The sequence below is a fragment of the Zeus faber genome (assembly GCF_960531495.2).
Source record: "Zeus faber genome assembly, chromosome: 7".
Classification (NCBI taxonomy): Eukaryota; Metazoa; Chordata; class Actinopteri; order Zeiformes; family Zeidae; genus Zeus; species Zeus faber.
The window spans coordinates 22834086-22849270 of NC_137203.1; the positions used below are offsets into that span (position 1 = coordinate 22834086).

At 43.7% G+C, this 15185-nt stretch overlaps 1 protein-coding gene across 1 annotated transcript; it reads left to right on the forward strand.

Moving 5' to 3' along the window:
• The first annotated feature begins 49 nt into the window (after positions 1 to 49).
• gfpt1 (glutamine--fructose-6-phosphate transaminase 1) lies at positions 50 to 15172 on the forward strand. The gene is made up of 19 exons (XM_080003707.1): positions 50 to 71; positions 1899 to 2006; positions 2567 to 2674; positions 2777 to 2902; positions 3088 to 3146; positions 3249 to 3383; positions 3522 to 3583; positions 3706 to 3785; positions 3884 to 3992; positions 4077 to 4240; positions 5265 to 5360; positions 6706 to 6803; positions 6967 to 7087; positions 7522 to 7679; positions 10362 to 10476; positions 10983 to 11110; positions 11447 to 11614; positions 12335 to 12496; positions 13633 to 15172. Exons 1-19 carry the CDS (start codon positions 65 to 67, stop codon positions 13675 to 13677), a joined length of 2049 nt encoding a protein of 682 aa, XP_079859833.1. The 5' UTR covers positions 50 to 64; the 3' UTR covers positions 13678 to 15172.
• The last annotated feature ends 13 nt before the right edge of the window (positions 15173 to 15185 follow it).

Genomic DNA, 15185 nt, shown 5'->3' on the forward strand with positions numbered 1-15185 from the left:
TTGACAGGCGTTATCCGACGCGGAAGTGACAAGAGAAGCGGCTTCGGGAAGAAACGGAGCAGACATGTGTGGTGAGTACTGAAACCCCATTGATTTTGTTTTCAACTGGGAACTGAATTGATTCGCGTAATCACTCAACAACCGAAAGGCAAACCCCTGTAAGAGCCGCGCAGCATTCCTGGCATTGATTCATCTCTACAGTATGAAATAGCGAGGGCTGGCTACCGTAGTATTTAAACAATGCTCTAATAAACACAGCGAACCTGTCATAGTTTTTGAGGCGTTTTGATGTTGCCATGTGTGATTGCGACCGTCTCAGGAAGGGACTTGCTTGATGAGTTATTTGAGTTACATCGAAGGAGATTCCCAGCATCCTTATCACCCTCTCAATTCATTTCAGAGGGCTGTATCAACTAACATGGGAAACATGTTTTCATTGCCAAAGCTAGTGGAAAACAAAAAGTGCAGAATCCTAAGTACAGAAGGTGGAGACAAACTAAAATACAGAAATGTGTAAACTTCGCACATACAAATAAATCAAAATGGGTGAAGATAACCTAAAAGGCATCCCTGCATGCATACATGGAGAGATACAGTGTATTTCCCTGGACCTTAGGCTATCCACTGTTGTACTTGAACTAGTATAATTTCTCCTCTCTCTCTCTCACTCGCTCTCTCCATACACACACACACACACACACACAGACTCACTCACTCACTCACACACATTAGTAAAGATAACCTAAAATGAAAAGACCAATATAAATGTTGCGGTTAAAATGTCTCTTGCTCTATCTCTAGTGCTCACTAAGATAAACTGATAACCGCCTTCCTGTCTTCCTTCATCGTCTCACATCTCTTTCAGTGAAGACCGGGATTATTTAAACTTTTCGTTAAACAGCTTTTTGAATCAATAGTGAGCCTTATGTTTGCCCCCTCTTTTGCTTGGCTGTTCTCCACCCGCTCCCTCCATCCTTCACCCGGTCCTGCAACTATCCTGAATGGAGTCTCTGTTAAAGACACGTTGAGCATTCTTGCAGATGCTTGAATATTGCTCACAACTTTTAAAAGTTTAATGTATAAAGTTATACTAAATATATGCTTAATGTTTATGTCATAATGCTATGTTTACTTTGTTTTTGTTTTTAAAGGAGTAAGATCAAATAGTCCCATTCCTTGGTTTTGTTTCCAATGAGCTCTGGGGTACTTAAACTTAAAATGCTTCTTAATGTTAAGTAACATTTTGGTAGACATGGTTTGGTTACCAAATTGATGTCATAGTTTGGATAAATGAGTCATGCGATGTACAGCCTTCTTCATTAATGGTTAATGTACAAATACCATTTATAATATTAAACATTTTATCAAGGTTAATTAAGCATTTTATGGTTGCATACATATTTACTGAAACAGATGCACCCGTCATTGAAAGACTTTATATAACCACTCAGTTTGCGCATTCAAATCAGTGTCTTCATGTATTCGTTCGCGCGTCGGACAAAACCCGGTACATGATGATCCGGGTTTTATCCGGTTTCATATTTGTTTCAAGACTGGTTCCCTGTTGTCTGGTTCAGTATTCGATTTTAACAGATAATGGGAAGTAATGTACAACCACCCCAACCAAATTGTCAATCATCCTGTCAGACTGGCTTTACTAGAATAATCACCTCAAAGGCAAATTTATTTTTTCATATACACGTAGAAACAATGGGCAGAGGTCATCCTTCATGCACTGCATTTTGTTTTGCTTCTCGCGCCTCGCTTCAGTGACAACTTTTGTAAAGCCACCGGCTTATTGCGTCATTCCGTCAGATGTACAGGTGGAGTTCAAATAAGAGCCGTATTATCGCTGAGTCTTGGCTCTGACAGATGTCGCCCCACCTTGCTGTCCCCAGGAATCTTTGCCTATCTCAACTACCACGTGCCACGGACACGGCGTGACATCCTTGAGATCCTGCTCAAGGGCCTGCGGCGTCTGGAGTACCGGGGGTATGACTCCGCTGGTAAGTGACATGTCGGGGAGGGGGCGGCTTCCACACACATCATCCCCCTCTGTTTGCAGGTCTTTTTTTTATTTTTTTCCTCAAGGAATCTGATAATTATAGACAGTGTGTGAGTGTTGGGAGGAGGTCGGTGTCTATCTCCCACGTGTCTCCCTCTTTTTTTCAAATGATCATATACGTCATAACTGTCAAATCATGACTAATTTAACATGACTGCAGAAATTCTTCAGGAAACCGATTCTTTCTGATAACAGATTAAAGGACAACTTCTTTCCTGGTCTCCCTCGCTCTTTAATAGAGCATGAGCATCTTTTCTCCCTTTACTGTCTAGCATACTTTAATTTACAAAAGAAACCTCTCTAACTCTAGTAGTACTGCTACTTTCTAGAGAATGTTTAGCTGGCTGTGACATACATTTGTTTTGATACTGTGACAAATGTACTTATTGTAAGTCACTTCTGACAAACGTGTCTGCCAAATGCGATAATGTAATGCAACAGTCCTTGTCATAGAATTGCCATTTTTGCAAAATTAAATGCTGTCCTTGCTTTTTTTCTGAGGTGTGGGAATTGATGGCGGAAACGAAAAAGATTGGGAAACCAACGGCAAGTCTATCCAGCTGATTAAGCAGCGTGGAAAAGTAAATGCTCTTGATGAGGAGATCCACAGTAAGTGTCTCGGAAGACTGACGCGACAACTCTGATTTTTATGTATATACCTTTTATGCGGTTAATGAACATTGTTCTGTCATGTTTGTCTACAACCAATAGAACAACAGGATATTGACATGGACGTGGAGTTCGACGTCCACGTTGGCATTGCTCACACCCGCTGGGCAACCCACGGTGCACCGAGTCCAGTCAATAGCCACCCGCAGAGGTCTGATAAGAACAATGGTCAGTTTGGCTTCATCATGCTAAAACCCCACACTCACTGACAGAGTTGTTGACATTTATAAAACATTGATTGTTGACATGTCAATCTACTATACTCTTGTTATTAGTAACTTTTCTATGAGTTGTTTGAGGTCAAAATTTTAAAGAATTCTTGTCTTGTTATCCCCAAATGCTCCCTTAAACAGAGTTCATTGTCATTCACAATGGAATTATTACCAACTACAAAGACCTCAGGAAGTTCCTGGTGAGCAGTTTACTTTCTACACACTCATTTTAATTTGAGAGTTAAGTGCAAGATATTTGCCACCACGATGCAGGTGAATGACTATCTCTTATACGTTCACAGGAGAGCAAAGGCTATGAGTTTGAGTCAGAGACCGATACGGAGACCATCGCCAAGCTGGTAAAATATATGTACGACAACCGTGAGAGCGATGACCTCAGCTTCACCACTCTGGTGGAGAGGGTGACTCAGCAGCTGGTAATGGCCTTTCTTTTAACTTAATTTCTCCCCCTGGATTGATAACATGTTGTCTTATCTTATGCACAAAACCGATCAAGTGGCTGGTTACTAAAGGTGTCATCTGATGTGTTTTGTTTTTTTTCCCTCTCTCTTAAGGAGGGAGCTTTTGCCCTGGTCTTTAAGAGCGTCCATTATCCCGGAGAGGCGGTTGGGACGAGGTACACTTCCGCCGCTGCTGTCATGTTGTCAATATTGTAGAATTCCAACATTGACACAACTTTAAAAACACAACTTTCAAGACTATTCTATTATTTTGGGTCATTTGTCTTTGTTCATCTAGGAGGGGAGGTCCTTTGTTGATTGGAGTGAAAAGCGATCACAAGCTCTCCACAGATCACATCCCCGTCCTCTACCGCTCCTGTAATTTCACTTTTGGTCTCCATATTTAAAAAAATAATCTCATTGCCCCTGCATTAAGGGTCCCCAGTTTATCAATGTGTCTTTTTTTTTTCCTCAAGCGGGTAAAGACAAGAAGGGCTGCACTACCCTGCCCAGGTTGGACCAGGACACCTGCCTGTTCCCTGTGGATGAGAAGGCTGTGGAGTACTACTTTGCCTCCGATGCTAGGTCAGGGTTCTGCCAATAGCTTGCAGCTTACACAAAGTGTGAAATGGCTGATTTTAACGCCCACCACCACCCATGTCATTGCAGCGCGGTGATCGAACACACCAACCGCGTGATATTCCTGGAGGACGACGATGTGGCCGCCGTGATGGACGGGCGGCTGTCCATCCACAGGATAAAGCGCACGGCCGGAGACCACCCTGCCCGCGCCATCCAGACCCTGCAAATGGAGCTGCAGCAGATCATGAAGGGTGAGCAAAGACCGAACCCCACCCGCACACAGACCCAGGAACCCCACGCTGCCACTCTGGTGGCCATTTGTTGTTCAGATTGTACCCAATTTAGATCGTAACTCCTGACCTGCTGTGTAAATACCTGGCGCTGTAATTTAATGGAACCCTGCTATTACAGTGCAGATGTTAACAAGGACTGGATGGTTATACTGCTTTCATGTTCTTTATCTCTAACAGCCAGGTGGTTACACCTCTCCCCCCACCGCCCCCACTACCCAGTTCACTCATACCCCCAGGGTGTCGAGACACCAGATACAGTACCTGGACCAGACCAGCTGGTACACCCTTTAGCCCCCAGCCGCAGAGCATTTGTCCTCATCCCCAACACTATCTTATGAAGCATAACCTTATGTAATCCTTAGCCTCCATGAAGCACTATTACTATTATTTACTTATTTCTATACATCTTCATCTTTCGTAGTCCCTACCCCTGTTCTCCAGCAGAGGACGCAGAGGAGGCGATGCCAACCGTACTCTGCATTCCTTTGTGGTCCTGTCATTCCACAGCCCCCCTTTTCTCTCGGTCTCAATTTCTGGAGCCGTTCTACTGAATAACCCAATTCGCCAGACCCAAAATACTGTCAGCGGCGGGTGAAAAAACACTTCTATATTTCACTGTCATAAATGTTGAAAGACAATGACTTGTGTTTTTTTTATTTTTTTATTTTTATTTTTTTAATTCATAAAATGACACCTGCCAAAGGCAGAAAGAAAAACCAAGCTGCTGATAAAAGACAACATTTGTCTTTCCTGCATTTCAGAATCAGCTGGATTACCACCAAAACTGGGTTTCCAACATGTTGTTGATTGTCCGGTTGTTTGTGGTTTTTACTTTTTCAGAGGGTTCAACGTGCAAAAGTACCCGTTTCCGACTATTTATTAAGCTCGCTATTTTCCAGGGAGCAATTTATCTTTTTAAATGTATTTGGAGAGGTTCTCTGTTTTTTTTGTTTACTCATCGCCCCTGCTCCTACCTTCACAGGAAACTACAGCTCCTTCATGCAGAAGGAGATCTTTGAGCAGCCAGAGTCTGTGGTCAACACCATGAGAGGAAGGGTCAATTTTGATAACAACACAGGTCAGAGAGATTTGATTATGCAGGTTTAAATCACTCCCAGTTTGCAGCTGCACATTTTTCCATTGTCATCTGGCACATATTCAAAGCTTTTTGGGTATATATGTGAATTGAAATGCACCAATCAGCCACAACTTGTTCCAATGGCACCTGTCAAGGGGTGGGATATATTAGACAACAAGTAAACAGTCAGTTCTTGAAGTTGATTTGTTAGAAGAAGGAAAAATGGTCAAGCGTAAGGATCTGAACGACTTTGACAAGGGCCAAATTGTGATGGGTAGACGACCCGGTCAGAGCATCTTCAAAACAGCCTTTCGTTTGGAGTGATAAGTACCTCTCAAAAGTTGTCCAAGAAAGGACAACCGGTGAACAACTGACGGGGGCATGGGCGCCCAAGGCTCACTGGTGTGTGTGTGTGTGTGTGTGTGTGTGTGTGTGTGTGTGTGTGTGTGTGTGTGTGTGTGTGTGTGTGTGTGTGTGTGTGTGTGTGTGTGTGTGTGTGTGTGTGTGTGTGTGTGTGTGTGTGTGTGTGTGGCGAATTCTAACCTGTCTGGTTCAATCCCACAGAAGAGCTACTGTAGCACAAATTGCTGAAAAAGTTAATGCTGGCTATGAACAGTGCATCACAGCTTGCTGCGTATGGGGCTGCGTAGCCACAGGGTGTCCATGCTGACCCTTGTCCACTGCCGAAAGCGCCTACAATGGGCATGTGAGCGTCAGAACTGGACAATGGAGCAATGGAAGATGGTGGCCTGGTCAGATGAATCATGTTTTCTTCAACGACATGTGGATGGGCGGGGTCAGGGTCTGATCTCATCGAGCATCCGGGGGATGTGCTGGAACAACAAGCCCGACCCATGGGGGCCCCACCTCACAACCTACAGGACTTAAAGGATTTGCTGCTAGTATCTTGGTGCCAGATACCACAGGACACCTTCGGAGGTGTTGTGGAGTCCATGCCTCGACGGATCAGAGCTGTTTTGGCACCATGAGGGGGACCTACACAATATTAGTTATTAGTGGTGCTTTTAATGTTGTGGCTGATCGGTCTATGTAATTGCTTGGATGCCAGCAGGTTGTTCCTTTTCTAGAAATGTGCTACGTTACTTCAGGAGCTTTGGCAGCAGAACATTTATTATTACCATCTTACATTTTTTTAATGTGTTTTGCACAAATGATTCTGTGCAATGTATATGATTTTGTACTTTAAAATACACACACCAGTGTATGTCGCTTACCAGTTGTTGGTTCTGGTGTAAAACCATTCTTTCTCAAGAGTCATTGTTTCCTCCTGACCTTTACATTTAGTTGGAAAATGAATTGGCTGGAGGCTGTGTTTCCTCTGCAGTGACACTGGGAGGGCTGAAGGACCACATCAAGGAGATCCAGAGATGTCGAAGGCTTATCCTCATCGCATGTGGCACCAGCTACCATGCCGGGGTGGCGGTAAGTAACCATCAAGCCAACAAGTAGATTTCATCAGCAATTTTCAAAGTTGACCGAGGTAACTGTCCAAGCTGTATGTAGCCACAGGTGTGTGGGGGTTTACGCCAGCAGGGCTGGTGCGCTTCATATTCCAACGCTCAGCAGCACTTGGCTCCTTCCCCAGACCCGGCAGGTCCTGGAGGAGCTCACCGAGCTTCCTGTCATGGTGGAGCTGGCCAGCGACTTCCTGGACCGAAACACACCCGTGTTCCGAGACGACGTCTGCTTCTTTATCAGCCAATCAGGTAAGGGGAAATGATCGCCGTCTGGACCCCATTAAGTACTCCTTCTTTGTGGTTCTCCTGCTTTCCATGCCCTGCTGAGCTCGAGATACCATTAATTCTCATTTCTCTTTCATTATGGTCGGTGCATTGACTTAAATAACATGGAGTCCTATAGTTATATTTTGAATACGTGAATATGACAATTCCATGCCTTATCTTACTCTGAGGCCTCGCAAAATAGCCTTTTTGTCTTTTCCCATTTTTTGACATTGTGCTTGCTATCTCCTGTGTGCCATGTGTTTCGTGTTGCGCTGGTTCCCAGTCTGACGCCTGAACAAAGCTGAAGGACTTTCCCCACCAGGCTAATAAATCTGCGGCGGCGTCATCGTGTCAGATCTGTTACATTGCATAATGTGTGTCATAACCGCAAAACCTGCCCCCACCCCCGCCTCTAGGAGAGACGGCAGACAGCCTCATGGCCCTGCGCTACTGTAAGGAGAGGGGGGCTTTGACAGTGGGCATAACCAACACAGTTGGCAGCTCCATCTCCAGGGAGACGGACTGTGGGGTCCACATCAACGCCGGGCCTGAGATCGGCGTGGCCAGCACCAAGGTGAGCCCAACCGAACCGCCTTTTCTTCTCATCTCCACCATAGTTCCTCCCGCTGTTTATAGATTTTGCACATCCTAATTTCTTTGCCAAGCTTCCCCACTCTTTGGAGACTCTTTGGACTTTTTGAAAATGATACCTCGGTGGTTGCCGTGAATCCCTTTGCTTTCACTTTTTCCTGAGCATTTCTATCGTGAGCAAAAGAAAAATCCAAGCATATTAGACTATCTCTGTTATTTCTTGTCACAAAGAGGGTTAGATGTCATTAGTGGTAGACATAGTATTTGGCCTCATCTTTAAGATGCAGACTTCAAGATAGAGTTTTGCATTGTCCTTGTATAATGCCACTATTGGGCTTTTTACTTTAATGACCTTATACAATAGCAGAGGCTTGTCTCACATGTGCACTCAACCCCTCTGACCCCACATCCCTCCACACTGAATCCCACAGAGCGTTGGAAAAGCCTGACATTCTCCTCTACTCATGTAGGGTCAGGATCGTTGGATCTTTCTACCCCCCTGAATTTGAAGTTTAAGGGTTGGCAGGCTGCGCTCTGTGCAGAGTGAGAGGAACAGAGCAGTGGAGAGAGTGAGCGAAAGAAGGTCCCTCCCTGGCCCAGCCCTTGAGCTTGGCGTGAGGAATCTTGTGCTGCTCCAGGGAGCCTGGAGACCGGAGCACGCCTCAGAGACGCCATCGTTTACTTTCTTGGCTGGCTGAGCTACAAACCCACACCCAGTGCAACCAGGCACTGCACGACCCAGCTCATTTAGTCAAAGGAGAGGCCGTATTTCAAGTGCTAAATGACTCCAGAGACTTCCCTCGCAATATGTTTCTATTGCTTATGGTGCATGTCGTTTATAATTTTAAGCTTGTATAATTTAGAATGGGGAAAAAAAAAAAAGGAAACTTCCTCCATATCTATTTAATTGTAGCAGGTATTGGTCGACATCGAACCAGTTTGTACCGAAACTCAAAGCCAGAACAAGAAATTTTGATGCCATCACAACTCAAATCTCATTATTGTTTACTTTTTAGCAGATAAAAGATTGCATTTGTGAACTCATTGACACTGTCCAGAGGATTTGGAGGGAGGTGGATTCCATTCTGGACCACAGCTGTTTGGTGGAACTGGGACAACCCTTCACGTTCAGACCCACTCTGTACAGTCAGCATTGTTTGGTGACCGTTGGCATTTTGCACGATATCGACCAAGACAAGAACATAGAATACCACAATTTAACATGTGGATTAAATATGCCGAAAACAGCTGAAGGGCTGTGGTTAGCGCACTGTCAGGGGGGAAAAAAACATTTCTAAAGACTTTACAACTGTTGCCTTGGCCCAAGATGCTGGCATTTCTGAATCCGGAGGGTCCCGTGAAAAGACTTGGCTCCACTAAAAACTTGAGTCTTCCAAAAGGACATAGAATATGGCACAGGGTAAGGGACAAAGTTAAGACTAGTCGATGGAGGCTATATTCTTGCCGAAGCGATCTGGTCATTGATAAGCCGCCGCTGGTAACTGAGAGGCTCTCAGTGGGTATTGAGAAGCCAAGTTATTGACGTTATACTCTTTAATTAAATCACACTATAATTACAATACTATATACACTATTCAATTTAATGTCACTTATGTAATTAATATTATTTACACATTAAATATTGCATAAAGTAGTGTAATAATAGTGCCACTGCCAGCCTCTTAGTTACCAGCACCAGCTTATCATTGACCAGATCAGTAGCTGGCTTTGGCAAAGATATAGCCTCCGCCAACTTCTCACAAGTCTTAATTTTGTCCCTTACCCTGTGCCATACATAGAAGGCCCACAAATGTGCTCAGACATAGGGAGACGGTGGCAGACTGGTGTCTCACTTTGTGTTGGGTGTTGTGAGTCATGGCATTTCTAGATTCATAAAATTAGCTTGTTTTCACTTGATGCAACACTTTTAGTGTTAGTTTTGCCTTAGTAAGTCCAAGACTGAGCGTCACACCACACTGTTGGACACCTCATTCTGTTGACTTGGGCACGCCTATCTGGTGGACATTACCAGTGGACATCAATGCACACAGGCTTGAAACACAGGCAAAACTCTACTGAAAACACAGGGAACTTTGTTGCCATTTTTTGGCCAAAGCTGTAAAACCTGCATGCTTTAAAGAGGTGCTGCGCATGATAAAGTTATTTATTTTATTTTTTTAAGCTATTAACTAAAATTTACAGTATGACTGTTCTATGATGAAACACACCAGTCCTGCTCAAGATATTAATGTTTCTTTACAAATATGGTCCAATGACTTGACTGAGCTTACTGTGAAACCACACTAAGTAGCCCTTCTTCTTTTTCTTTTCAATTTCAAAAAAACAATTTTCAGAATTATGCAGGGTGTGGAGTGAGGCTCAAATGATGGGGTGAAATTACTTTTTAAGTACATAATAATGCAAATTTGGAGATTAGTATGAATTATACCCTCAGAAAGAGAATTAAAGAAGCTTTGAAATGATCTCTTATCTGTTCTTCATCTGGGAAGACCTGCCATTTTATGAACTTGTATAACATAAACTTCCAAACGTTTGATGCGTTCACTGGGGAATCGAGGCATTTGGGGTTTGTGCGCTTGGCTCCACTTGCTGTGCGTACTGTCATTGACCTTCTGCACTGTGTGTTTCTATCGTGTGTTCACAGGCCTACACCAGTCAGTTTGTGGCGCTGATCATGTTTGCGCTGCTGATGTGTGATGACAGGATTTCCATGCAGCCTAAGAGGCGTGAGATCATCCAGGGCCTGAGAGTTCTGCCAGGTAAGCCAGGCCTCATCAAGGTAGAGGGGGCAGGGGGGGGTTGGCAGTGACAAAGCTTGTCACATATCAGACGGGTTTATAAAGGGCTGGAGCAGAGGAAAGGAAATGGGGCATCAATGGTCTCGTTCGGTTGCCCCAACAGCCGGTTTTAGTTCTGCCCTATGTTCAGATAATTGTGCTCGGATGATGAAGACAATGTGAGATTGAGGGATCACGAAAGAAGAGGGGATCAGAGGGAGAATGAGTGCAGGAAGGGGGACTGGCTGTTGGGCTGCGCCCCTGGCTTGCTCCGCTGGATCTAAAGCATATGATGGGGAATCCCTGGTGTTAAACTAATGGGGAATGTCTGGCGATTGAGCTCCGGCCTCCTCCCTGCCCTACATTGTGTTCCCAGCACCACTTCCAGCCAATGTCCAGTCACTAAATTCCATTTATCCCATCAGCATTTTAGCGGGCCTGCTATAATCCTATCCTGTCCCCCACCCTGTGTATCTCTGTGGCGTTAGATCTCATTAAGGAGGTGCTGAGTATGGATGATGAGATCCAGCGCCTGGCAGGAGAGCTGTACCAGCAGAAGAGCGTGCTGATCATGGGCAGAGGCTACCACTATGCCACCTGCCTGGAGGGGGCACTGGTGAGCAGGCGGACGACGCAGTTTGATCCCCTTCAGGAGAATCATAACGACAGAATTCTTTTTAACTTGTACTATTTAACTTTTTTAAATAGAGCTCCTTTGGTTGTAAATGTTGCTGCACATTGATTGTTTTCCCTACATCCCTTTGTAACTAGGAGAACTGATTTGAAGTCAAAGTTTATTTATAGCTACTAAACATACACTTTAAATGTCCTCCAGTAGGGAGCTCAGGTAGCTCATGACCACTTGTCATTTTCATTAATCGGGAATATTATGTCGTTCCCCAGATTGCAACAACAGATGTATTATTATTCTTTTTCTTCTTTTCTTTTGTAGAAAATCAAGGAGATCACTTACATGCACTCGGAGGGCATCCTGGCCGGGGAGCTGAAGCACGGCCCGCTGGCGCTGGTGGACAAACTGATGCCGGTCATCATGATCATCATGCGTGACCACACCTACACAAAGTGTCAGAATGCCCTGCAGCAGGTGGTGGCTCGCCAGGTGAGACTCAAGCTGTTTGATTTGAATTCATACTATTCAATTCAAGAGGTTTATTTGTCACATACATATACATACGTTCATACATATATCCTATGGACTCAAAGTGTGATCACACACACATTTTCTTGCTTGCTTTGCTTTATTTTGCTTTTTCATTAAGCATGTTCCACAACCACAAATGCTCTTTGAAATATTTCCTTAAATCCTTTTTTACACTTTTTCAGAATTTTGTTTCTCTATACTTGCATTACAAATTCCCAGAAGTCGATTTAGGACTCTAAGTCGTAACAGATTGGTGAAGATCTCCAAAAGGTATAACATATTGCCTCTCTTTTGATTTACTTTCCTTGGGGGGAAGGGAAAAAAAAACAAAAAACCTCTTTAGACCTTAAATATTGAGTGACCCATGAACAGTCGAGTCTAAGCTTTATTTTCACAGTCTGCTGACATCTGTCCCACACCTCTCGATCATTTAATTTTTCTAAATACAAGGGAGTAGTTGGGTTCCACATGACATCACCGCCGCTGCTAATCCGTCGCAGATGTGGACTTGACCTTCAGAGGTGTCAAAGTAGAAGTCAGGTGTTGTTTAGCTCACAGAGATCCGTTTTCACATTTTTTTATTTTTTATTTTTTCCCCCCCAGGCTTGGGCACAGGGCGGGGATGGAGGCGAGGCTCTCTGTTGAAATTGTTGATCCGAAATGTGTTTGAATTCCCAGGGCCGGCCCATCGTCATCTGCGACAAGGACGATTACGAGACCATCAGTAACTCCAGCCGCACCATCAAAGTGCCACACTGCGTGGACTGTCTGCAGGGCATCCTGAGCGTCATCCCCCTGCAGCTGCTCTCCTTCCACCTGGCCGTGCTGCGCGGCTACGACGTGAGTCCCGATCACTTCTCCTCAAAATGAATGTTCCTCTTAGACACTGATTGATGGACACGGTATGCGGAGTGGCCAGGTGGAGCTAGTTTTTTGTTTTTTTGGGGGGGGGGGTTGGACTAACATTCTACGGGTTTCCAGCCAAGGCTTGAACCTTGGCATTTCCGTCCACTTTTGATCCCACCAGGAGCTGAACTCATGTCTCCACCCTCTTCCTCACGTTTTGTTTGGTTATCTCTGCTATCCTTTTGCCAATTAACGTTGTTGCTGTCAGCTGTTTTTCGGATGGGGTTAAAAGTTGACAACAAAACAATCATAATAATATTGAGATCTCTAATAACTCTAATTCACAAAACACTATTTTACTTTAATTCCACTTTAACCACACAGTAAGCGGGAGGCTGTTTATTCAATTACATTTTTAATTTATTTATTTATTTTATTTTTTATAGTAACTTCGATCGCACTTCCCTTCCATCACTTTGCTGGTGACGGCTTACCGTCCTCCTCCTGGCTATCCTGCTGTCAGTCTCTGTCAGTCAGCGGTCCATTTCTGAGTTAAAATAAGATAGCACTTTATTAATCCCCGGAGGGAAATTCAGACATTGGAGCAGCAAAAAACAGTGCAGTCAAGAAAGACATGCAAATGAAAATGAGGTGAGAAATGTAAGTGCAAGTTGTGATGGCATCTCACTTCCCTGCTCTATATGCAAATCAGATTGATTTTGTTTCCTTAGTTTCTTACTTGTATGGAAAGTGGAAAAACATAAACGTAACTCAAGAGAATTGGAGGGGAGGGGATTTTTTTTTGTTGGTTTGTTTTCTCCTGCAAACAATGCTGCAGCGTGCGGTGCCGGTTTTCCGGTTTTAATTGCAGATCTACCTGTTTTTGTTAGTTTCTACTTGTATGAAACAACCATTTGAAACCCCAGCTAAGTACAGATATTGACACATTTTACTCGGACGATAATCGTGCTCTTAAATAGTACATTATCCATTCGGGATATTCGTTTCATCCGAGTTTTCGGCTCAACCCTATCGACGGCTATACTTTGTAAACTGTGGGAGGCATGTTCAATGCGCCGTCCGTCTGTCAACGTGTCATTGAGCCGACGCTCTCTTCCTTTGTAACGCAGGTGGACTGTCCCAGGAACCTTGCCAAGTCTGTGACAGTGGAGTGAAGCGCCGCCGTCCATCAGGAGGAGATCTGTGGAATGACCATGAAGACGGCTCTGGAGCAGCCTGACTGATACCAAGAGGAGACATATTAGACATCTTTAGTATCTCCTGTCATGGCTCTTTTAAATGCAACTGTCAAAATTGTATTCCAATTATGCTGTACTAATCTCTTTTTCAGTCAATATATTATTATTATTATTATTATTATTATTATTATTATTATTGCTAGAGAAGCTGTTTGTCGGTGGGGGAGGGGTTTGGGTTGGCCCTCCCACGGCTACAAACAAAAAGTCATCCCTTCATTCGAGGCAATTTGGATCATTCACAGCCGCCGCTAAAAGCTTGTGAATAAATCCCTCTCTTTTCGTTAAACCAGTATATTTAGACCGTCGGGGAAACATGTCCCTACTTGTTCTGGAGTTTTGTTTGGTGTCCATGTTTAGAAATACCTTAGTGATGTTACTGATCCCATTTCCTTTGGTGCGATGCTTTTAGAGGATGTTGGCATCACTGTGTTTTTGTTGTTGGCAGCTTTTCATTTCAAGCATCTTTACTGCACAGTGAAGTCAGTCCTTTTAATCATTCCAAGCCACAGGCCTTGCTGCTGCTTCGTGCTTCAAGTGCTGTTATATTTGTCCACCTGAGACGCCATTTACGTAGAGATAGAAACTTGTGTAACTTAGATGTTTAAAAGATTAATCGTCACAACTTCACTGTAAAGCTAAAAAAAAAAAATACTTGTTACGAAAATGTCGTCTTCCACAAAGGCTGCTTTATCTAGACCAACCGTGAATCTCAAACTGGAGTTTTTAGAATAAATAAGTCACGGTAGCCTTCATGTTATGTCATTCTGTGTTGATCGGAGTGGTTCATCGGAGTGAGAAACCATTTGTTTTATTTACTTGTGGTTCTTTCTTTACCGTGTTGCCTTGTGATATTTACCAGCTGATATGTTGGAGAGGCTTTTTCCAGTCTGTGGGCTGGACTTAAACCAGAAGTCCTCAAAGACCAACCCAAACCCCGCCACCATCACTACTGTGACTGATATTTTGGGACCATTGTAACATTTTTTTTTTTGAATGGTAAACTTATTCGATTTAAAATGTGAATGTAATTTGTCATTTAAAAATGCCCCATCAAACCAAAAATGACTTCACAACAGCTTTGGCACACAGAAACCAAAATATTCAGCGTTTGTTTATAGCCGAATTTGTTTTGATACAGATGAATTGTGTGATGTGTAACTTCCATTCAGACAGTTTGCTCATTTTCTTTTTATAGCGTAGATATTTTGAGCCAGTGGAAGGATCGTTAGAACTGGACAATATTATCATAGGTGCCCCTTAAACCCCAAATAAGTCATGGTTTCGGTTGGTTTTCAGAATAAGTGTAAAAAAATAGATATGCACTAATTCTGCTGAGAACTATTTCACTACTGTGGGAAAGGGTAAAACGATTTATTAGTGAGATGCAATAAAGTGTCAAGTTCTTCTCTTATACTGCCTCAGTT